General features: G+C 44.7%; 1 protein-coding gene across 3 annotated transcripts in view; it reads right to left on the bottom strand.

Annotated features, from left to right (window-relative positions):
* Window positions 1-25,674, bottom strand: part of LOC125453929 (contactin-associated protein-like 5) — a 1,220,935-nt gene that overhangs the window by 590,099 nt on the left and 605,162 nt on the right. For all 3 annotated transcript variants that reach the window (XM_048534087.2, XM_048534089.2, XM_048534090.2), the window contains one exon: window positions 13,871-14,020. In XM_048534087.2, the coding sequence (XP_048390044.1) occupies window positions 13,871-14,020 (150 nt within the window). The remainder of the gene's footprint in view (window positions 1-13,870; window positions 14,021-25,674) is intronic.

The following is a 25,674-nucleotide window of genomic DNA, read 5'->3' as shown; positions in this document are numbered from 1 at the left end:
GGCAGAAGATACAAAAGTTTGAATTCACACATGAACAGATTCAAGAACAGCTTCTTTCCTGCTATTATGAGACTTGTGAACAGATTTCTCAAATGTTAATGTTGATCTCTCTCTCTCTCTCTCTGTGCACCTTCTCTATGTGGCTATAACATTGTATTCTACACTCTGTTCTGTTGTCCTATGCATCTAGTATGGTACAGTCTGCCTGTGTAGCACAAAAAAACAACACTTTTCACTGTATTAAAATACATATGACAACAATATATCAATCAATTAACATTGAAACAAGCTCGTAATGCCACAAACAATGCAAAGTATTTCTTAAAAAGGGATAAAAACAGAAGTTTCTGGAAAAGCTCAGCATGTCTGGCAGCATCTGTGAAGAGAAATCAGAAGTCATTTCTTTAAACACTTCTGAGGAAGGGTCACCTGACTCAAAACATTAACTCTGATTTTTCATCACAGGTGCTGCCAGACATCCTGAGATTTTCCAGCAACTGCTGTTTTTCATCCTGGTTTATAGCACCTGGAGTTCTTTCTTAAAAAGGATTGAGATAGTACACTGAGCATAGCTGGAAGAACAGAGGAAAAGTCATCTTTTGAATCATAGGCATTCTTTCAATACTGTAAAAACGTTCCAGACAGCCGATCAACTGGAATTGAATGTTATTCCGAAGATGGACAGTTAACAGAATCCAGCCTTGGAAGAAGAGTGTGAAAGTGGAATCCCAGAATGTAACAGGTTGGAGATGTATATTAGGAAATGTCCATGGAAGAATTTATCCAAGAGGATTGTGTTACCATGGCAGTGCCAATAATCTATGATAACAAAGTGTGGAGCTGGATGAACACAGCAGGCCAAGTAGCATCTCAGGAGCACAAAAGCTGACGTTTCGGGCCTAGACCCTTCATCAGAGAGAGGGATGGGGAGAGGAAACTGGAATAAATAGGGAGAGAGGGGGAGGCGGACGGAAGATGGAGAAAAAAGAAGATAGGTAGAGACAAGAGTATAGGTGGGAAGGTAGGGAGGGGATAGGTCAGTCCAGGGAAGATGGACAGGTCAAGGAGGTGGGATGAGGTAGTAGGTAGGAAATGGAGGTGCGGCTTGAGGTGGGAGGAAGGGATGGGTGAGACGAAGAACAGGTTAGGGAAGCAGAGACAGGCTGGGCTGGTTTTGAGATGCAGTGGGGGGAGGGGACGAGTTGGGCTGGTTTTGTGATGCAGTGGGGGGAGGAGAAGAACTGGCTGGTTTTGGGATGCGGTGGGGGAAGGGGAGATTTTGAAGCTTGTGAAGTCCACACTGATACCATTGGGCTGCAGGGTTCCCAAGTGGAATATGAGTTGCTGTTCCTACAACCTTCGGGTGGCATCATTGTGGCACTGCAGGAGGCCCACGATGGACATGGCGTCTGAGGAATGGGAGGGGGAGCTGAAATGGTTCACGGCTGGGAGGTGCAGTTGTTTGTTGCGAACCGAGCGGCGGTGTTCTGCAAAACAGTCACCAAGCCTCCGCTTGGTTTCCCCAATGTAGAGGAAGCCACACCGGGTGCAATGGATACAATATACAACATTGGCAGATGTGCAGGTGAACATCTGTTTGATATGGAAGGTCATCCTGAGACCTGGGATGGGGGTGAGGGAGGAGGTGTGGGGGCAGGTGTAGCACTTCCTGCGGTTGCAGGGGAAGGTGCCGGGTGTGGTGGGGTTGGAGGGGAGTGTGGAGTGGACAAGGGAGTCGCGGAGAGAGTGGTCTCTCTGGAAGGCAGACAAGGGTGGGGATGGAAAAATTGCTTGGGTGGTGGGGTCAGATTGTAGATGGCGGGGGTGTCGGAGGATGATGCGTTGTATCCGGAGGTTGGTGGGGTGGTATGTGAGGATGAGGGGGATCCTCTGGAGGCGGTTGTGGTGGGGGCGGGGTGTGAGGGATGTGTTGCGGAAAATGCGGGAGACGCGGTCAAGGGCATTCTCGACCACTGCAGGGGGAAGTTGCGGTCCTGGAAGAACGTGGACATCTGGGATGTGCGGGAGTGGAATGCCTCATCCTGGGAGCAGATGCAGTGGAGGCGGAGGAATTAGGAATAGGGGATTGAATTTTTGCAGGACAGTGGGTGGGAGGGGGTGTATTCTAGGTAGCTGTGGGAGTCAGTGGGCTTGAAATGGACATCACTTTCTAGCTGGTTACCTGAGATGGAGACTGAGAGGTCCAGGAAAGTGAGGGATGTGTTGGAGATGGCCCTGAAGAACTTGAGGTTGGGGTGGAAGGTGTTGGTAAAGTGGATAAACTGTTCGAGCTCCTCTGGGGAGCAAGAGGCGGCACCGATATAGTCATCAATGTAACGGAGGAAGAGGTGGGGTTTGGAGCCTGTGTAGGTGCGGAAGAGGGACTGTTCCACGTAACGCACAAAGAGGCAGGCATAGCTGGGGCCCATGCAGGTACCCAAGGCCACCCCCTTAGTCTGTAGGAAGTGGGAGGAATCGAAAGAGAAGTTGTTGAGGGTGAGGACGAGTTCGGATAGGCGGATGAGGGTGTCGGTGGAGGGGGACTGGTCGGGCCTGCGGGACAGGAAGAAGCAGAGGGCCTTGAAGCCATCTGCATGAGGAATACAGGTGTATAGGGACTGGGCGTCCATGGTGAAAATGGGGTGTTGGGGGCCAGGGAATTGGAAGTCCTGGAGGAGGTGGATGGCGTGGGTGGTGTCACGGACGTACGTGGGGAGTTCCTGGGCCAAAGGGGAGAAAATGGAGTCCAGATTGATGGAGATGAGTTCCACAAACTCCACAAAATCCACATACCTGCCTGCCCTGGTCGACCCATTGTCTCAGCCTGTTCCTGCCCTACCGAACTCATCTCCACCTATCTGGACTCCATTTTCTCCCTTTTGGTCCTGGAACTCCCCACCTACATCCGTGACACCACTCACGCCCTCTACCTCCTCCAGGACATCCAATTCCCCGGTCCCAAGCACCTCATTTTCACCATGGACGTCCAGTCCCTGTACACCTGTATTGCTCACGCAGATGGCCTCAAGGCCCTCCGCTTCTTCCTGTCCCGAAGGCCTGATCAATCCCCCTCCACCAACACACTCATCCGCCTCGTCGAACTCGTCCTCACCCTCGACAACTTCTCTTTCAATTCCTCCCACTTCCTACAGACAAAGCGGGTGGCCATGGGCACCCACATGGGCCCCAGCTATGCCTGCCTCTTTGTAGGTTACGTGGAACAGTCCCTCTTCCACACCTACACAGGCCCCAAACCCCACCTCTTCCTCCGTTACATTGATGACTATATCGGTGCCGCCTCTTGCTCCCCAGAGGAGCTCGAACAGTTCATCCACTTTACCAACACCTTCCACCCCAACCTCAAGTTCACCTGGGCCATCTCCAGCACATCACTCACCTTCCTGGGCCTCTCAGTCTCCATCTCAGGTAACCAGCTAGAAACTGATGTCCATTTCAAGCCCACAGACTCCCACAGCTTCCTAGAATACACCTCCTCCCACCCACTCTCCTGCAAAAATTCAATCCCCTATTCACAATTCCTCCGCCTCCGCCGCAGCTGCTCCCAGGATGAGGCATTCCACTCCCGCACATCCCAGATGTCCACGTTCTTCCAGGACCGCAACTTCCTCCTGCAGTGGTCACGAACGCCCTTGACCGCGTCTCCCACATTTCTCACAACACATCCCTCACACTCCGCCCACGCCACAACCGCCCCCAGAGGATCCCCCTCGTCCTCACATACCACCCCACCAACCTCCGGAAACAACGTATCATCCTCCGACACTTCTCCCATCTACAATCCGACCCCACCACCCAAGCCATTTTTCCATCTCCACCCTTGTCTGCCTTCCAGAGAGACCACTCTCTCCGCGACTCCCTTGTCCGCTCCACACTCCCCTCCAACCCCAACACACCCGGCACCTTCCCCTGCAACCGCTGGAAGTGCTGCACCTGCCCCCACACCTCCTCCCTTACCCCCATCCCAGGCCTCAGGATGACCTTCCATATCAAACAGATGTTCACCTGCACATCTGCCAATGTGGTATACTGTATCCATTGTACCCGGTGTGGCTTCCTCTACATTGGGGAAACCAAACGGAGGCTTGGGGACCAATTTGCAGAACACCTCCGCTCCGTTCGCAACAAACAACTGCACCTCCCAGTCGCGAACCATTTCAACTCCCCCTCCCATTCCTCAGACACCATGTCCATCATGGGCTTCCTGCAGTGCCACAATGATGCCACCCGAAGGTTGTAGGAACAGCAACTCATATTCCGCTTAGGAACCCTGCAGCCCAATGGTATCAACGTGGACTTCACAAGCTTCAAAATCTCCCCTTCCCCCACTGCATCCCAAAGCCAGCCCAGTTCTTCCCCTCCCCCCACTGCATCACAAAACCAGCCCAACTCGTCCCCTCCCCCCACTGCATCTCAAAAGCAGCCCAGCCTGTCTCTGCTTCCCTAACTTGTTCTTCCTCTCACCCATCCCTTCCTCCCACCTCAAGCCGCACCTCCATTTCCTCCCTACAACCTCTTCCCACCTCCTTGACCTGTCCATCTTCCCTGGACTGACCTATCCCCTCCCTTCCTCCCCACCTATACTCTCCTCTCTACCTATCTTCTTTTCTCTCCATCTTCGGTCTACCTCCCCCTCTCTCCCTATTTATTCCAGTTCCCTCTCCCCATACCCCTCTCTGATGAAGGGTCTAGGCCCGAAACGTCAGCTTTTGTGCTCCTGAGATGCTACTTGGCCTGCTGTGTTCATCCAGCTCCACACTTTGTTATCTTGGATTCTCCAGCATCTGCAGTTCCCTTTATCACCAATAATCTGTGCACTGGCTACAGAGTGGAAAAGGATATTCATTGGAATGCAAGTATACACTAACTTTACAAGAAACATCATTGGAGCTGGCAACTAAACTTAGACTCAGATGTAGAAAATGCTAAAATAGAAAAATAGGTAAATTCCATACAAGAAATACAACTAATTCATTGGATACCACATGAGGACACTTAATTGGCTGTATTTAAAATATTAATTGTCCAAAACCTACTATTACATGTCAGTTAAATTGTTCAATATTTTGTGATGTTACACAAAAAAAATCAGACTAGTTAGGAAACAATTAACACTTGGATTAAGATTATTTATAGTTCAATGTTGCGCTCAGGTGTTTTTATAAAAAGCAAATGTAGACAAACGAGACAGAACTATCGAATTGAAATACTGAGACACAAAGTGTTAATTTGATGCCAGACCTACCAAATATTAAGGTTGAAATTCATCAGTTCTGTCTCTTGTCCTATCAGCTGAAAGTGGGCAGAGGTCAGGTTATTTGCATGCATGAATACACCATTGCCCAGCAATGCTTCTCTGCTGTTTCACAACCATGTGGACCTGCTCTTACTGATCTATGTGCATTCAGAGCATCACTCAAATAAAAGCAAAATACTTTGGATGCTGAACATTTGAAATAAAAACAGAAAGAGCTGGAGAAACTCAGCAGTTCTGGCAGCATGATGTGGAGAGAGAAACAGAGTTAATGTTTCAAGTCTGAAATGCCTGTTGATTTTCTCGTGTTTTCATTCCAGAGCATTGGTTGCCTCTCTTCAAGCTCCTGCACTATTACCTCAGATAGCTCAAAGAATTTATCCTTGGACTCTTTCTCTTCTTACTATTATGTGCTGTCTTTCTATAATAGCGGGTGAAAGCACAGCGTTAGTCTATACACATAAACCAACAATATACAGCTCTACCTCACCACCAGCTTTCTTAAAACCTCACAGTTCGCAAACTATCAGACAGCTTACATGACATCCAGTGTGCAATGGACAGAAATGATCTCTCATTTGATATTCTGAAGATTGATCAAAGACACGCTTTCAGCATCTGCTCCAGATTGCATTTCCTAGCTATCCATCCTTCTCTCTGGTACCAATGTGAAATTAAGCCGGTGTATTTACAATCTTGGCATCATATTTCACACAGAGATGAGCTTCTGACCTCATATTTTCCCATATGAAGACTGTCTATTTCCAACCCGACATCATCGTATGTCTTCTCCCCTGTCTTAGCTCATCTGCTGCTGAAACTCTCATTCACTCATGTTCACTTCTTTGTTTGATGACCGCAATACCCAGATGGTTGATCTCCCCCATTCTGGTCCTGTACATCACAGGTTATCGTAGATTTGTTGCCCTTAGCTTAATTCACATAGCAGTCAGCCATTCACTTATCAACTTTGTGTTCACTGGCTTACAATGGACCGAGTCAAAGAACATATAGATTTTATAATATCCTCCCTTTCATGGTTTGAACCTCCCGAAATTCATAATCCAGCCCAAAATCTCTATCAGATGCCTGTATTTATTTTATTCTGAATTTCCATGTCTTATTTTTATTAACACCACCATTCACAGCCATTCCCTCAGTTACCTTGATCCTAAGTCCTGGAGTTCCCTCCAAAACTTCTCTGCCTCTTTGCCTTGCTTTCTTCCATTAAACCACTGTGAAAAAAAAAGCTATGTTTTGACACGTCTCACTTTCCGTTGTGTTTTTTGGAGTTTGGACTTTAAATGGAAGTCAATGGTTTGAGGTTAGTTCTGTGGAGGTTCTCTTAAAATAGGTGAACAAAAATTCAGAACAGTTTTCTGAGTGTATCAGCTGGAAGTAAGCAGATGACTGCAGTGACATGCACAGGAACCCAGCCCCAACAAAATCATCTCCACTTATCTGGGCTCCATTTTCTCCCCCTTGCTCCAGGAGCTCCCTACTTATGTCCATGGCTCCACTCATGCCCTCAACCTCCTACAGAATATCCAATTCCCCGGTCCACAACACCTCATTTTCACCATGGACGTCCAGTCTCTATACACCTGCATTCCCCACGCAGATGGCCTTAAGGCTCTCCACTTCTTCCTGTTCCAAAGACCCGACCAGTCCCCCTCCACTGACACCCTCATCCGCCCAGCCGAACTCGTCCTCACCCTCAACAACTTCTCTTTCGATTCCTCCCACTTCCCACAGACAAAGGGGGTGGCCATGGGTACCCGTATGGGCCCAAGCCAAGCCTGCCTCTTTATTATGAGGAACAGTCCCTCTTTCGCACCTACACTGGCCCTAAACCCCACCTCTTCCTCCATTACATTGATGACTGTATCAGCGCCGCCTCATGCTCCCAAGAGGAGCTCGAACAGTTCATCCACTTCACCAACACCTTCACCCCAACCTCAAGTTCACCTGGACCATCTCCAACACATCCCTCACCTTCCTGGACCTTTCAGTCTCCATCTCAGGCAACCACCGACAAACCAATGTCCATTTCAAGCCCACCGACTCACACAGCTACCTGGAATACACCTCCTCCCACCCACCTTCCTGCAAAAATTACATCCCCTATTCCCAATTCCTTCACCTCCGTCGCATCTGCCCCCAGGATGAGGCATTCCACTCCCGTACATCCCAGATGTCCTCATTCTTCAAGGACCGCAACTTCTCCCCCGCAGTGGTCGAGAACGCCCTCGACCGTGTCTCCCGCATTTCCTGCACCTCATCCCTCACACCCCGGCCCTGCAATAACTGCCAAAAGAGGACCCTTCTCCTCACATACCACCCCACCAACCTCCAGATACAACGCATCATCCTCCGACACTTCCGCCATCTACAATCCGATCCCACCACCAAAGACATTTTTCCAACCCCACCCTTGTCTGCCTTCCGGAGAGACCACTCTCTCCATGACTCCCTTGTCCGCTCCACACTCCCCTTCAACCCCACCACACCTGGCACTTTGCCCTGCAACCACGAGAAGTGCTACACTTGCCCCCACACCTCCTCCCTCACACCCATCCCAGGCCCCAAGATTAGTTTCCACATCAAGCAGATGTTCACCTGCACATCCACCAATGTGGTATACTGCATCCGCTGTACCCAGTGTGGCTTCCTCTACATTGGGGAAACCAAGTGGAGGCTTGGGGACCGCTTTGCAGAACACCGACGCTTGGTTCGCAATAATCAACTACACTTCCCAGTCGCGAGCCATTTCCACTCACCCTCCCATTCCTTAGACGACATGTTCACTCCTGCAGTGCCATAACGATGCCACCCGTAGGTTGCAGGAACAGCAACTCATATTCCGCTTGGGAACCCTGCAGCCCAATGGCGTCAATGTGGATTTCACCAGCTTCAAAATCTCCCCGCCCCCCACTGCATCCCAAAACCAGCCCAGCTCATCCCCGCCTCCCTCACCTGTTCTTCCTCTCACCTATCCTCTCCTCCCGCTTCAGGCTGCACCTCCATTTCCTACCTACTAACCTCAACCCACCCACTTGACCTGTCCGTCCTCCCCAGACTGACCTATCCCCTCCCTACCTCGCCACCCATACTCTCCTCTCCACCTATCTTCTCCTCTATCCATCTTCAGTCCCCCTCCCCCTCTCTCCTTATTTATTTCAGAATCAGCTCCCCATCCCCCTTTTCTGATGAAGGGTCTATGCCCGAAACTTCAGCTTTTCTGCTCCTAAGATGCTGCTCGGCCTGCTGTGTTCATCCAGCTCCACACTTTGTTATCACAGGAGAACTCCTGTTGGGTTCGTCAGTAAAATATTTACAATATTGGGGTCATGACAGGCAATGCAGACTCATTCAATCATTTAAGTTAGTTTTGATTTCAGAACAAAATCTTCAAAGTTTTAGTTCCGGAGAACCAAGTTCTTTTCCGTCCAGTTCAGGGAACCAGTTACCTCAGCAAAAGTGGTTTCCATTTTATGTAACTTCTAAGAACAAACTTTTAGATAGAAATTTTCAAGCTGTCAGAACTCAAATGGTTTAGGCCATGAGATCTGTCAGAGATTAATGCCAGTAGATTCAAAAATGAATCATTAAATAAAGGTCTCAATGATCTTAGAGAAGGAAGGTGGAAAATAGAGGTTAAGTAAAGTCTTTAGAAACCTTGGAGAGAGGAGCGATATTTCTCTGGGGTTAAGCCTCTGCTCCAGTTGGAATTGAAACTTGGTTTTGATGGTTGTGTTCAATATCTTCAATATCTCGATCACAGTGTTTATTTATTATTTTGTGTTCTAATGTTTCAGTGACTAATTACTATGCCAGCCAGTTAACAAATAAAAAGTAAATATATGACCAATCAAGCAGGTTTCATTTTGGAATCTGACTTGAGCAGTGTTACCATTGGCTGGAATCTAATAAGCTGAATCTCAATTCAATTTGATATTTGTGGCTCCATCAAGATTCATCCAAGTAACCATCTCAGCAGTGCAGAAAAACAGCTTTAGTTACACTGGAGCAGTTGGAAGCCTTATGACCTTTGGTATTGTCTTTGCATTAAAAATTGACCGAACCCGCATGTTGGAAAGAATCAATTTTCTTGAGTGACAAATTATTTATGAAGCATTAATTTCGGTTTACTGTCAATGATAACACAATGTCTGCCTGTGATTAGTAAAAGATTAAACCTGTCTGTATTAGCTTCTATTGTTCAACAAGCTGCTTCACTTAGTCATATATGTTTTATGGCAAAGAAGGTGCCTTTTGGGCCATCGTATCTGTGCAAGGTCTCCAAATGAGTACTAGTGCCATTTTCTTTTCTCCATTCCCCTTTTCATTGTTTCAATTGAAGCTATCACCCACTGACTTCTTGAATACATTACTTGATCCTGCCTCCACCACACCTCTGGGCAGTGCATTCTTTCTGGTTTCACACACAGTAAAATGGACAATAATCCCAAGGTCTGCATTGCCATCAGACCGATCTCCACTATTAATATGACTGTGAGAACTAGGTGCAGGAGGAACCCAATCAGCACCTCAAACCGGTTCCACAACTCAGCAAAATCAGTTCTGAGGAAGGGTCACTAGACCCGAAACATTAACTCTGTTATTTCCTCCACAGATGCTGCCAGACCTGCTGAGCTTTTCCAGCAACTTGGTTTTGTGTCAGTAAAAGCGCAGTTGATCTGATTTTGGCCTCCACTCCACTTTATAGCTCTCCTGATACTCACTGAGTCTCTTGTTAGTCGAGAATCTATCTGCCTCTGTACTAAACATATTCAATACCTGCACAATACGTTTTTGTGATTCATGTGGCAAGGCACCCAAATTCCTTTGGATCTCAGAATTCTGCAATCTTTTCCCATTTTAAATCACAGCCTTGCAGTGCCATTAACCAGAAGCACAATTAAGCTGGTCTTAAGTGGTTACAACAGCGCATCAGAGATTGGGAATTCTTCCATGAGTAACTCTTCTCCTCACTGAGCAAAACCTGTCCTCCATTCACAAGGGATACGTCAGAAGTGTTACAGAATCTTGTCCACTAACCTAGATGAGTCCAGCTCCGACAACACTCAGGAGACTTCACATTCTGCAGGAAAAAGCAGCCTACCTTACTGGCACCTCACCAACCACCTTCAACATTCATTCCCTCTGCCACTCATGCGTATTGGTAGAAATGTTTACTGTCTCAAGATGCATTAATACAGTATACCGTGACTCTTTCAACACTACCTTTCAAACCATTGATCTCTAGAAATAGAACACAGAACAGCAGAGCACAGTACAGATCCTTCGGCCCATGATGTTGTGTTGACCTATTATCCTACTAAGATCAATTTAGCCTGCAGACCCTACATTCTACTGTCCTCCAAGTGCCTATCCAAGGGTCGTTTAAAGGTCTCTAAAGTATCTGAGTCCACTACCACTGCCGGCAGCGCATTCTACACACCCACCACTCTACCATCTAAAAGGACAAGGGCATGGGAACTCCGTCCATGTACCCCTCGGAGCCACACGCCATCCTGACTTCGATCTCTCAGTCAAAACCTTGGAGCCATTTTCCAAAGCGCACTGAGGATGTTTCTCCATTCCATGGACCACAGCAGCTTAAGAAGGCATCTCACTGCTACCTTTTCAAGAACAAATAAAGATGGGCAATAAATTCTGGCCTAGCAATCCTGACTAAGAAAAATAGCATGTTTTTCTAATTATTTGTGTAAAAGTGGACAAACATATGTTTACCACATTTTATCTGCCAAGTTCTTGCTGACTGACTGACTTAACTTGTTAGATCACTTTGCAAACTCCGATGTCCTCTTCACAACTTACTTTCTGATCTGTCTTTGCATAATCCACAAGTTTAGCAGCCATACCCTTGGTCCCATCATACAAGTCATTAATGTAGTTTGTAAATATTTGACACCTTGCACTGACTTGTATGTCTTACCGCTCGTAACATCTTGTCAAGCTGAAGATCACACACTCCTGTCTAGAGTTTGTTTCTTGTTGACCAACCAATCTTCAATCTGTGCCATGTTGATGCTGCCTGATGATATAGAAATTTTCTAAGAGTTTGAAGAATGGAGTTTGCACATTCTCCCGTGTCTGCGTGGGTTTCCTCCGGGTGCTCCGGTTTCCTCCCACAGTCCAAAGACGTGCAGGTTAGGTGGATCGGCCATGCTAAATTGCCCGTAGTGTCCAGGGGTGTGTGGGTTATAGGGGGATGGGTCTGAGTGGGACGCTTCAAGGGGCGGTGTGGACTTGTTGGGGCAAAGGGCGTGTTTCCACACTGTAGGGAATCTAATCTAATTTAAACTAATCTAAAGGCCTTGCAGTAACCTTCTGAATAATAGGTTCTAGCATTTTCCCTCGGGCAATCATTAAGCTAACTGAACTATAGTTGTTTGTCTCTGTTTCTCCGGAATGCAGCAAGTGGATTCATTGTATTCCACCCTGATAGGGCTTTCCAGATTCTAGGAAAGTTCGGAAAATTAGAATTGATCATTCAATTTCTTAGCAATCATTTATTTTCAGTCCCAAGGATGAAATGCCTCAGGAGTTAGGGATTTAATTCAAATAATTTTCTCAGTTCCCTAATAAATGCCATTGTTTTAAGTTCCTCCTTCCTTTTTGCCTTTTGATGTGCCCTTATTTCTAGGAAGATATCCTCTACACGAAGATCAATGCAAAATATCTGTTTATTTCATCTGCTGGATAGGAGAGAAGTAGAAGTTAAAGAGGCAATTACTTTGAACAGCGGGAAATACTGCTCACCGTATTAATATGTACTCGGGCAAGGATTCTTATCCTGGTCCCTTGTGATTTTTGTTCAGCTATGTTACTGAGAGTTACAGAAGACAAGTTGTTAGAAGGAGTTCAGAGACAGAGAAGCCTAGTTCTAATTGCAGAGTAAAACAGACAAAAGGATCAGAATAGCCTGTACATCAACAGTTGCCGAGCTCCTCCAAACTTTTACACCCATGTTTATTGGTTTCTTATTTCCCATTGCATTTAGAATCATCGAATTTTACAGTACAGAGGCTATTCAACACATCATGTCTGTACCAGTTCCCGAAAGAACTATCCAGCTCATCCTGCTCTCCAGCTCTATCTCCATAGCCCTCTAAAGTGATCACATTCAAAAGTATATCCAGCTCTCTTTTGAAACCTCCTGTGGAATCTTCCTCCACCACGTTCCCAGGCAGCACATTCCAAAGCCTAATAACTCTCTGAGAAAAGAAGTTTCTCCATATCTCACTCCAAGACTTGAAACTCTATTATTTTTATTTTAAAATAGTTACATACTGTCATATTAACCCTTGTTCCAGTCTTCCCATCTCTCCGTCTGCCCACTTGCCTTTGTAGCTTGACCAATGTGCAATTTCTCTTTCTCTCTACTTCCTGCTTGATATTTTTTGACATTCCATTCTTAAATAAACGGATGGAAGATCTACACTGTTAAAAGGCCAACAGCACGTTACTGAGTTTTCAGTGGAGCATATTTTTTTTTCAAATATTTATTTGAACAAATTATCAGCTGATTACATTTGAAGATGTATCTACTTCCTATTTATTTTAAGTATTATTTAGCGGTTACATAATGTACCTGTCAAGTTACAGGAAAGCAACCTCTCTCTCAATGTCGGCAAAACTAAAGAACTGATGGTTGACTTCAGAAACAAAGGAGGAGAACACGCCCCCCCATCTATGTTAATTGAACTACAGCGTCAAGTTCCTCGGAGTGACAACAACCGACAGCCTGCGCAGGACTTCCCACATAAATGCAACAGTCAAGAATGTACAATAATGCCTCTTTTTCCTCAGGCAACTCAGTAAACTTGCCATGTCCATAAGGTCCCTCACCAACTTCTCCAGATGCACCATTGAAAGCGTACTGTCCGGGTGCATAACGGCCTGGTATGGCAACTGCTCTGCTCAGGACCATGAGGAACTACAGAAGGTGGTGTGCACAGCCCAAACCGTCGTGGAAGCCAACCTTCTGTCCATGGACTCCATTTACATGGCAGAAAGGCTGCCAACATCATCACAGACTCATTGCCCCCTGGTAATGACCTCCTACAACCTCTTCTGTCAGGCAGAAGATGCAGAAGCCAGAGCACTTGCAGAAACAAGTTCATGAACGCCTTTCTCCCAGACTGATGAACAGATTCTAGCCTCAAATAACCCCGATCTTGCTAACGTTGATCTTGCCTATGCACGCCCTGTGCAATGTGACCTTTATACTTCTGTTTATGTCTTTTTGATCTGTACATCCTTGTTTACTGTGATATGCCTGTACTGCTCATAATCAAAGCTTTTCACTGTACTTCAATGCTCATGAAAATAAATCAATCACATGAAGTAAGATTTCGTGTTTACTGCACAGTTATCTATATTGGTTGAGAATAGTTTTTTTTAAATGCCCATGTATGAGTTTTTGTTGTCAATCATAAAGAGATATGGTTTAAATTCTAATGAAGTGTTCTGAAGCATTAGAAACAAGAGAGAAATGGAATGTGTTAAAAGTGAATTAACTCAGAAAGGTTACATGTGAAATGATGCTATAAACGGATAAGCACTTACCTCCAAAATAATATCTGCTTCCAGAGTAAATCTGCATCTGTATGGTTGAATGAAAGGTTGAGGCGGCATTGTTGTCTAAAATGATGCTAACACGATTCCTTCTGGCGTTCAAATTAATAGAATGCCACAGTCCATCATTTAGATTGTCACCTGGAAAAATCAAGTGCCTGATTAACAAGGAAGCACAATCCTTCCAGGAGATGTTCCACTTATAGAGTAAAGACAACTGTCTATTTGATGAGATACTGAGGCACAGTGGTTAAATTTAAGCTGCCAAAATGGGGCACAGGACAAGGTCTCTTCCGAGCTTATCAGAGGTCGGATAGGTCAACCCTCCCAATCCTCGGAAGCAAGGTGACCAATCATGTCTCTTAATGTGGCCAATAGGCACAGGTTCATCTAGATTTTCAGGTTGATTTTGATGGTCACATTTGTAAGGTCTTAGGAAAGCTGACTGCTGATCAGAAGTGAAAATATTAGACAGATTGTTCATGTCACTCAAGCACTGCTTTCTGCGCAATGTGAACAGCTTTGATGTCATTATCCAAGACAAGATGTATTGGCATTGGAGACAGTCCTGAACAAGGTTTATTGGATTGATTCCAGGCATGGAGGGTTCCTATGAGGAGCATGGAATAGTGTGGGCTTGGGCTTTGCAGTTTTGAATAATGAGCAATGACCTTACTGAAACAAAGAAAACTCTTAAGAGACTTGTTCGGGTAGATGTGTAAGATTGTTTGCCTTTGTCGGAGAATCTCAGTGGAGAAGGCATAATCTCAGAACTAAGTGTCGCTCAGTCAGGACAGAAATTAAGGAGAATTTCTTTTCTCAGAGGGTATGGGTCAAGTTGCCGGTTTTACCAGACCACAGGGCCACTCTTTTATTAGAGGAAGAGCTGGCTGGTAATGGTTTAATATGATGGTTACCAAGCTTCAGACAACAGGACAGGTTGAGAAGGAGAATCCTTCATGGTAACCTCAGTCACTGTGGGAATTGAACCCACACAGATGGCGTTACTTTGCCTTGCAAACCAGCCACCCAGTGCATTTGTTGTATTCTTAACCACAGAGGCTGTTGAGGGCTGTTCTAGTTAACTACGTTCAAGACTATAACAAGTAGTAAGGGAATCAAGGGTTATTGGTGAAGGCAGGAAAGTGAGTTTGAGGATTATAAGCCATGAATATAGAATGGCAGAAGAGACTTGATGGGCTAAATGGCCCACTTCTGCCCCAACTTTGGATGGTCTTACAAGGAACAGGAGCTACTCCTCAACACACCAATACAGCCCAAATCCTTTGGATGAGGTAAACACTGACATGTCAATACCCTGTCTAAATACAAGGACACCTTATCTGACACACCATTATTGCTTACCCCATCCCAGACAACAGGGTTGTCGAGTCAGTGGCAAGGTCCCTTTCATCAGAGCCACAGGTTAAGGATTAGTGCTACCATTCCCACTCCTAGGACACTCCTGTGACCCTGCAATATTACGGTGGCAATGACAGCCTCCTTCCCTGCGACTGTGGCTTTGAATGTTGATGGGGAGCCAAGTCTTTCACTTAGGTTGCTTCTAGTAGGGAACCTAAAAAGGTACTCATCACATTGCTAACATCAGAGCCATGGCTGAAAAGTTAAGGGCCATAATAATGGTTTTGTAACGATGTAGGAGCATTTTATAACCGATGAAACAGCTTCCTAGGAAACAAGTCAACCAATTTGCACACAGTAAGTTGCTACGAACAGTACTAAAAGCTGGATTTCTAAAAATAAAATTTGATTGAGGAAGAAATATTAACTAGTGCATGAGGGATAACTCCCCTCATCATTTTCAAAGTCATGCCATGAGAGCTTTCAAATCTACTCAATAGTGCAGGCAGCCTTTTTATAACGTTTCATCTGAAAGACAGTAGCTGCAACATTGTCCTATAGTGACCCAGCCTGGAATTTTGAACCTACGACGTTCTGATTCAGAGACGTAACATCTAAGAGTGATTCACCAGACTTCCAACTCCAAATTGAGCATGGTTACTGTCTGTGAATCTGCAGCCTCAGAAAAGCACAACCCCTTTCAAAAGGTCAGCAATTAGACATAGATGTGTGCCTGTATGCTCATACACTATCATTGGTGAAGAATGAGAGGACCCGTTAAAGAGGACCATGTATATCACTAAACATGGAAAGAGCTCAGAACTGGAACAATGCAGGAGTTTGTATTGTTCTCACGCATTATAAAAACACAAATTGACGTAAAAATAAATTCTAATCTCAAGGATCAGCTTGATTCTTTAAGGCATTTTAAGATAAAATTTTAAAGGTGGACGTAAAATGAAGTAAATTGTAAGTCAGAAGGATAAAAAGTATTGCGACATTCCCAACAAGTGAAAAATGAGAAACGTTAACATTTGAAGAAAAGCGATCAAATGAGACTGCAGAAAGTCAACCAACAGTAAGACAGAGACAAAAGTGATTGCTGGTGTATATTGTTTAACGGACAGAAACACATGGATGAACAAAATCAAATGACGGGAGAATAAACTGAGATATGGTAATTGGAGGAACAAAGGTTAAGATAAACTTTCATGATAAGCGAATTAAATCAGTCAAAAGCGATCAGAATCATAGAATCCCTACAATGTGGAAGCAGGCCATTCGGCCCATCAAGTCCATAATCGACCCTCTGAACAGCATCTCACCCAATCCCACCTCACTACATCACCAACCCAAGGAAACCTAACCAGATAAATAGAAAGCGGGAAATAACACCAGCGCTTCGTTGGAGGCTCACTGATGATGTTACCTAGAATGGTGATGAAACGTCTGAAAACGAACCTTCCAGCTCAGCGAGCAAACTCACATCCAGAACCTCAATGTGAGCTACAAATCTTCTCAAAACTCGCGACCACCTCACTACTCTATCACTGTAACCCTGCATTTCCCATGGCTAATCCATCTAGCCTGCACATCTCCGGACATTATGAACAATTTAGCATGGCCAATCCATCTAACTTGCACATCTTTGGACTACCTAAGATCTAAGATAATTAGGGAAATGCAGAAATAAAATGATAAGAATTGCCTGTTAAGAAAAACCTCTGAAATTAAGTGCAAGAAAATGCAAATGTAAGTGAAGAAATACTGTAGGGAAAATAGCACAATGCTAAACGGGTTTAGAAAGGCTTTACCATAAGACAAGTAAATGGTTAGAACTGAATCAATTAAGTAAATTTCTTTGCCAGGTTAGCAAAAAGAAATGTCAGGTCAAACATGCAAAATAAGTGAATAAAAAATGATGTTTGGACTGGAATGAAGTGACCCAGTAGGAGGTTATCCAAAAAACTGCTTATTAATATGTTAATTCAATAAAACTGAAAAACTTTATCAAGAACACAATGCTCGTTTATTGCAGATGTAAAGCACTTTAAGGTGTCTGAATGGCGAGATAAGGTACTCTGCAAAACGGTGTATCTCTTGTTTTCAAATTCTTATGGTGTAAAATGTTTAGACATTCTTTTGATTTACATTTCAAAATTGTTTGGTGTTAAACCAGTTACAGGGTTGGCCGAGGCACTCTTTACTGGGCAATGCAGTTGTATATTCAGAACAACAAGCCATAATCACCAGTGCTAGCAGAAGCAAGATACAGGCGATGTAGGGTCAAGGTGCATCCTCAGCCCACAATATACCCAACAGATGGTCACCTGCAAAATACTGGCTTTCCAGTACATCGGAACAGAAAGTAACATAACTCTTAAAGAAAATAAAGAGCTGAATATGCTGAAGACCTCGAACAAACACAGAAATTGCTGGTGAAACTCAGCAGGTCCGACAGCTTCTCTACTGAGAAAAACAGCTAATGTTTTGAGTCCAGTGGCCCGTTGTCAAAACTGAAAGCAGCTTGGAAGTGGCAGTGGTTACATTAATGACAGGGCTAGGGTTGGAGAGGGCAAGAGAAAGGAGTGAGTTGAATCAAGGTTGAATACCTCACCCTCAGATCCTTTACCGTGTCACAGAATCAGAGCTGTACTGCACAGAAATGGACCCTTCAGTCCAACTTGTCCATGCCAACCAGCTATCCTAAATTAATTTATTCCCATTTACCCGCATTTGGCCCATATCCCTCTAAACCATTCTTATTCGTGTATCCATCCAGATGCCTCTTAAATGTTGTAATCATACCAGCCTCCACTACTTCATCTGGCAGCTCATTCCATACACGCACCACCCTCTGTGTGAAGAAGTCACCCTTTAGGTCCCCATTATATCCTTCCCCTCTCACCTTAAACTTATGTCTTCTAGTTTTGGATTCCCCTACCATGGGGGAAAGAAAAGACCTTGGCTATTCACCTTATCTATGCCCCTCATGATTTTATAAACTTCAATAAGGTTACCCATTAGCCTCTGACACTCCAGGGAAAACAGCCCCAGACCATTCAGTCTCTCCCAATAGCTCAAATTTTCCAACCCCAGCACATCCTTTTAAATTTTTTCTGCACCATTTCAAGTTTAACAACATCTTTCCTCGAGCAGGGAGACTGGAATTGACACAGTATCCCAAAAGTGGCCTAACCAATGTCCTACACAGCCACAACATGACATTCCAGCTCCGAAACACAATGCACTGACCAATAAAGGCAAGCATACAAAACACTTTCTTCACTACCCTGTCTACTTGGGACTCCAGTTTCAAGGTCTATTTGTTTGGCAATACTCCCCAGGACCCTACAATTAGACGTATAAGCGCTGCCCTGATTTGCCTTTCAAAAATGCAATACCTCACATTAACTAAATTAAAGTCCATCCGCCACTCCTCAGCCCACTGGCCCATCAGATCAATGTCCCATGGTACTCCAAGACAACATTCTGCACTGTCCGCTACATCATCAATTTTGGTGTCATCTGCAAACTTACTAGCAATTCCTCCTTTATTCGCATCTGCATCATGTATATACTTTTTTTTTCCTTCATTCATTAGCAGGATGAGGACATCGCAGGCTAGGCAGTATTTACTGCCCATCCTTCATTGCCCAGAGGGCAGTTCAGATGAAACCACATTCCTGTGGGTCTGGAGTCACATGTAGGCCACACCACGTAAGGATGACAGCTTCCTTCCCTAAAGGACATGAGTGAACTAGGTGGGCTTTTCCCCCGACATCGACAATGGATTTATGGTCATCATTAGATTCTTAATTCCAGATATTTTATTGAATTCGAATTGCAGCATCTGCCATGGCGGGATTTGAACCCAGGTGTCCAGAATGTTACCCGGGCCTCTGGTCACAGTGCTTTAAAAGTGTTAACTTCTCTGTGCCTGGAGAAAAACAACTGACCCCAATCAAGGAATGGTTCCAACCAGAGCACTGTGCAGTGTAACCATGACCTTGCTGAACTTATACTTTGCTGCTTTGATTATATATGACAGCAGCAACTACTTGCACTTAGACAGAGCTTTTAGCAGAGAGGAAAAAAACTGCACAAGACGTTTCACAACAGCCCTTTTGACACTGATTCACACACTAAATTATTTCAACGGGTGCTTAAAAGCTTACCCTTAGAGGTAGGTTTTAAAGCACATCTTGGAAGAGAAGAGAGTAATAGAGGTCCTGAGAAAAATGTAATTTGAGAGCTTCAGGTCTCAGAAGCTTAAAGCAGAGGTTGCCAGTGGTATGCACAAGGGACCTAGATCTGGCAAAGCATAAAATATGGAAAGGTTTGAACACAAAAATAAGAATTCTAAAATCCACTTTAAAATTATAGCCTAACATTTGATTTGCAATGTTCAATTCTACTCAGAAGAAATTAGACCTTTAATAACTGACCTTTTTTTACACCAAGTACAGAAATACTTAACAGCATTCAACACAAAAGCAGAAGTTGCTGGAAAAGCTCAGTAGATCTGACAGCATCTGTGTAGAAAACATTAAAGTTAATGTTTTGGGTCCAGTGATCCTTCCTTGGACACTTCCACCGGATCCAAAACGTTAACTCTGATTTTTTTCTTCACTGATGCTGCCAGCCCTGATGAGTATTTTTAGCAACTTCTGTTTTGTTGCTGACTTACAGCATCCGCGGTTCTTTTGGCATTTACTTAATAGCATTGTTAGGAATAACATAATGCAATTGCAGCAAAGAAACTTTGCATCCTCTCTCTGGAATCACACAGGGCCAGCCCCTGGAAATGACAGAGGCTCTTGATTCATTATTCCATCTTGGTATTCTTAAGCCAGTAAGGTGGCACCTTGTGTACCCTCTCACTAGTGTAAAGAAGTTACCATGGTGGTAACTAAAAAGCTAACCTCAACCTAGATGCTGGACATGTTGGATACTTCTCTTGTATTCATTGGTTAGAATCACAGAATTGTTTCTGTACATTCAGCCAATTGTGCCAGGACTGGCTGTGTTATCAAATGCCAATCGCTACCCTTTCCCCATAGCCCTGCACACATTATATTTTCAAATAATTACCTAAACCCCTCTTTAACGCCTCAATTGACATAACTGTAGAATGATTCAAACAAATATTTCATATCAGATACATTGCCAGTACTCAGAATTAGAGGTTACTAATGTGTACTTGGAGGCAGGGGATGCATTCGGCAGCCTTCATATTTGGATAAAAGCTGGTTCAGGAAAGGCGGGTGAAAGCCCAGTGGAACAGTTTCCTAACACTTCAGCTCAAGAACAGCCATTACACACTACTGCAACAAAAGCACTCTTTATCAACTGTCAGTTCGTCCCTCTGGTATCAGCGAACCCACTCTCAACCATCACAGGTTCTACACTTTGCCTTTTTCTTGCACAAATGCATTGTATCCAAACTGCTGCTTCTCAATAAATATATGAAAATGACTAAAATAGTCAGCTTGCCTGTCTTAGGTATCTGTTGCTGTCAAACCTAAAATTTGTCACACTCAACATTGGTTCGACAATATACAAGATGATGAGAGGCAAAGATAGAGTGGATAGCCAGAAACATTTTCCCAAGGTGGAAATGACTATTACAAGGGGCATAATTTTCAGGTGATTGGAGGAAGATATAGGGGAGATGGCAGAGGTAGGTTCTTCACACACAGAGTGGTGGGTGTGTGGAATGCATCGCCCGCAGCAGTAGTGGAGTCAGATACTTTAGAGACTTTTAAGCGACTCTTGGATAGGCACATGGAGGATAGTAAAATGTAGGGTATGCAGGGTATTTTGATCTTAGTAGGGATAATAGGTCAACACGATATTGTGGGCCGAAGGGCCTGTATTGTGCTGTACTGTTCTGTGTTCTATTGGCAGCACACATTGTGACAACACTATAGTTTTAAAAGGTGTATTTTGTCCGTCTTTGCATTAAGAAAGATTGATTTCAAGCAGACCCACTCAGCACCTCTGTATCAAACTTCCATTGGATTTGTCAAATATTCTCTTCGTTTTGTAGACATTTGGATATAGATATTGGGATCAGTGTGCAATGTCTCAGAGTACAGGTTAGTCTTGAGATCAACAACCTTGGTCAATCCTAGGATTAGCTGCTACAATAGAAATGCAAGTCCTCTTAAACTGCAACAAAACACTAACACAGTGCAGGAGTGTTGCATGAACTCATAATCTTATGATTCAGAAATAGACATGTCACCGGTGGCTCCAGGTTGACACCTTATTTGGAATGAATTTCACAAGCTATTCCTTATTTGCAAACCAGATCTTGGTTATGTCACTTGGATTTCAGTTGCTAAAGAGCAAATATGGCTTTCACGTCACTTTCGTAAAATTCTCAATTTTGTTGTGTGAAAGCTGACACTTGATTTGTTCACTGATGTGATTTTTATCAGTGGATGATCCCGTACTTTTGGACATCCAGTCTCAAACCGGCTCCTCGTCATTCCTCCACAAAGCTACAATTACCAGCGGCTGTCACCACCGATTGCGAAGGCAAGACAGCTCTGGGTATCTTTCTACTCTTCCTGCAACAACACTCTGATAGATCAACTTAACATTTTCATATTTTTGGCACAGATATTGCTGTTGGCATTTGGGAAAGAAAATAGGAAAAATTACAAACAGAAAGAAGGTAATAGAACCAATTCAGTAAACCACAGGACCCTTTGCAGCAATGATATACAGAGACATATTAGGGTGCAAGACAGTAGCTCCCTGAAAGTGACAACATAAGTGGATAAAGTGGTAAATAAAATGCATCATCCTCTGACACTTCTGCCATCTACAATCCGACCCCACCACCAAAGACAATTTCCATCCCTACCCTTGTCTGCCTTCCAGAAAGACCAATCTCTCCAGGACTCCCTTGTCCACTCCACGCTCCCAACCAACCCCACCACACCCGGCACTTTCCCCTGCAACCGCAGGAAGTGCTACACTTGCCCCCACACCTCCTCCCTCTCCCACATCCCAGGCCCCAAGAAGACTTTCCACATCAAGCAGATGTTCACCTGCACATCTGCCAATGTGGTACACTGCATCCGCTGTACCTGTTGTGGCTTCCTCTACATTGGGGAAACCAAGCTGAGGCTTGGGGACTGCTTTGCAGAACATCGATGTTAAGTTCGCAATAAACAACGGCACCTCCCACTCGCAAACCATTTTAACTCCCCCTCCCATTCCTTAGACGACATGTCCATCCTGGGCCTCCTGCAGTGCCACAATGATGCCACCCGAAGGTTGCAGGAACAGCAACTCATATTCCACTTGGGAACCCTGCAGCCCAGTGGTAACAATGTGAATTTCACAAGCTTAAAAATCACCCCACCCCCCCATGCATTCCCAAACCAGCCCAGCTCGTCCCCGCCTCCCTAATCTGTTCTTCCTCTCATCCATCCCCTCCTCCTACCTCAAACTGCACCTCCATTTCCTACTTACTAACCTCATCCCATCCCCTTCACCTGCCCGTTCTCCCCAGACTGACCTATCCCCTCCCTACGTCCCCACCTACACTCACCTCTACTGGCTCCATCCCGGCTCCTTTAACTTGTCTGTCTCCTCTCCACCTATCTTCTCCTGTATCCATCTTCTATCCACCTCCCCCTCTCTCCCTATTTATTTCAAAACCCTCTCCCCATCCCCCTTTTCTGATGAAGGGTCTAGGCCCCAAACGTCAGCTTTCGTGCTCCTAAGATGCTGCTTGGCCGGCTGTGTTCATCCAGCCCCACACTTTGTTATCTATGTACGGTATGCTTGCTTTCATTGGTCAGGGCAATGAGCATAAAAGTTTGTGAGTATTGCTGCAGCTCTGTAAACTTTTAGTTCAACCACATTTGAATTATTATGTTCATTTCTGGTTTCCACATGATGGGAAGGATGTTGAGGCTTTGAACAGGGAGAAAAACAGGTTTTCCAGCATTGGAGCGCTTTACTGTCAGGAAAGGTTGGACAAACTTGGCTGAAAACAACAAATGCTAGAGATCACAGTGAGTCAGACAGTATGCATGAAAAGAGAGCAAGATAACATTTTAAGTCTTGATGACTCTTCATTAGAGCTGAAGTGAAGTGTGGAGGGGGCAGCATTTATGCTATAGTTGAGGCGGTGTAGAATGCATGGGGAGAAAAGATGTTGGTAGTTCAGATTAAGTGATTGGAATGTGAGAATGGCAGAACAATGAAGTGTCTCACTGCCAGACTGGAAACAGAAGACAGTCCCACGATGATGAGAGAAGGGAAGAGAGGACATGGTGACAAAGAATGGAACAAATAAAGCTAAAAGAAAGGGAAGAAATCGGAGTTGGTTTGCAATTTGAAGGTATTGAACTCAATATTGATCCTGCAGTTTGCACTGTGATTTGCTGGAGCACTGTAGCTTGCCGGGGACAAGCAACTGGAGATGCGAGGAGGATGCTGTGTTAAAATGAACAGGTATGGGAGGATCAGAGTCATGTCTGCGCACAGACCACAGGTGTTCTGCAAAGCAGTCACCCAGTCTGCATTTGGTTTCTCTAATGTAGATTGGGCCACATTGGGTGCAGCGAATACAGTACACAAGATTAGAGGAGATACAGGTGAAATGCTGCTTCACCTAGAAAGACTGTTTAGGCCCTTGGATGATGAGCAGGGGTGAGGTAAAGGGGCAGGTGTTGCATCTTCTGCGGTTAAATGGGTAGGAGAGCTGGTGTTGGTGGCCATGGAATGCGCTAGGGTGTCCTCGAGGGAATGATCCCTGCAAAATGCAGATGGGGGAGTGAGGGGAAGATATGTTTGGTGGTAGTAGTATTCTGCTGGAGTTACCTGAAATTGCAGAGAAGGAGCTTTTGAATGCAGAGGCTGGTGGAATGAAAAGGGAGGACAAGGGGGACCTGATCACACTGTTGTGAGCGATGGGAAGGGGTGAAGGCATAAGCATGGGTGATAGGTCAGATGCAGTTGAGGGCCTTGTCAACTACAGTGGGTGGGAAACCATGGTTATGGAAGAAACAATCCATCTCAGCAGCACTGTTTTGGAAGGTGACATCATCCGAATGGATGCAACATTGGCAAAGAAACTGGGAGAATGGGTTGGAGTCCTTGCAGGGCGAGGGATGTGAAGAACTGTAGTGAAGGTATCTGTGGGAGGCAGTGGCTTTCACTGTGTTCATCACATCTTTGGAGGCTGAGATGCAACCTGATTGAAGTGTATGAAATTATGAGAGGCATGGATAGGGTAAGGTTGGAGTCCTTTTCCAGGGTGGGCATGTCAAGTACTCGGGCGTGTAGGTTTAAGCTGAAAAGGTGGTTGGTTTAAAGGAGATGTGCAAGGAAAGGTTTTTACACAGAAGGTGGTAGATGCTGAAATGCAAAGCCAGAGGAGATTGTAGAAGCTGATACAGTAGCAATGTTTAAGAGGCATTAACTCAGACACATCGACAGACAGGAATAGAGGGAAATGGATCACCTGCAGCAAGCTGGCATTGGTTTAGAATGGCATTGTGTTGGCACCGGCCTTGTGGACCTAAGGGCTTGTTCCTGTGCTGTCCTGTTGTTCTATTCTATGTTTTCAGAATTAAACATTGCCACATCTAAGCAGCCAAATTGACAGATACTTGTTGAAACAAGTATATCATTATTAATATTGGAGGATAAATGCTACAGATCCTGGGAGACAAACATAAAGATAAACAGTAAATGCTGTAGTCACGTCTGCTGTACAGTTCAGTACATTTAATATTTTCCGTAATTCTTGTGCCTAATTTGATTGAAAAAGCAATTTATTTTTAATTCTGTCAGGGGATGTCAACTAATTGAGCCTTGTCTTTATTTCAATATGTTAATTGATAATCAGCCATTTTAATGTCCTTTTTCCAACATTATCTCTGTATTTTTTGACATCCCTGGTTTTAGAAATCTATTAATCTCTAGTTAAAACATACCCAATGACAAGGCTGTGGTTACTAGTTTAAAACAAATTAAATTTTCAAGAGGTATAGATCAAAGCCAACAAAAATAGGAGCTGGGTCCAAATCAGCCATGATGTGACTGACAGCTCAAAAGTTTGAATAGTCTCTGCCTTTACAAGTAAGAGGGTGAATGGCGACAGAAAGTTAACCTGGCATGGAAGCTTAGATCGCATTTGAAGTACTGTGGTAACTTTGTTTTCGACGTTGTAGAAAGATTTTGAGGGACTGGAGAATTTGCAGAGGTGCTGAATGTTTTATTTCTCTGCTTTGCAGTTGACAGTCAGACGGCTTGGGAAGATAACGGGCTGGTGGAAGGCCAGTACACCGATGCCAGGAGGAAGTGCAAGATCTGGGGGTGCTTGGTGGGAGGTGGACAAGATGGTGATACAGATCTGGAAAACAGGACTAAGGAGATGGAACATTCGGAAGAGATGGCGA

Source organism: Stegostoma tigrinum, chromosome 7 (assembly GCF_030684315.1).
Source record: "Stegostoma tigrinum isolate sSteTig4 chromosome 7, sSteTig4.hap1, whole genome shotgun sequence".
Classification (NCBI taxonomy): Eukaryota; Metazoa; Chordata; class Chondrichthyes; order Orectolobiformes; family Stegostomatidae; genus Stegostoma; species Stegostoma tigrinum.
This window is presented reverse-complemented; position numbering and strand designations above follow the sequence as displayed.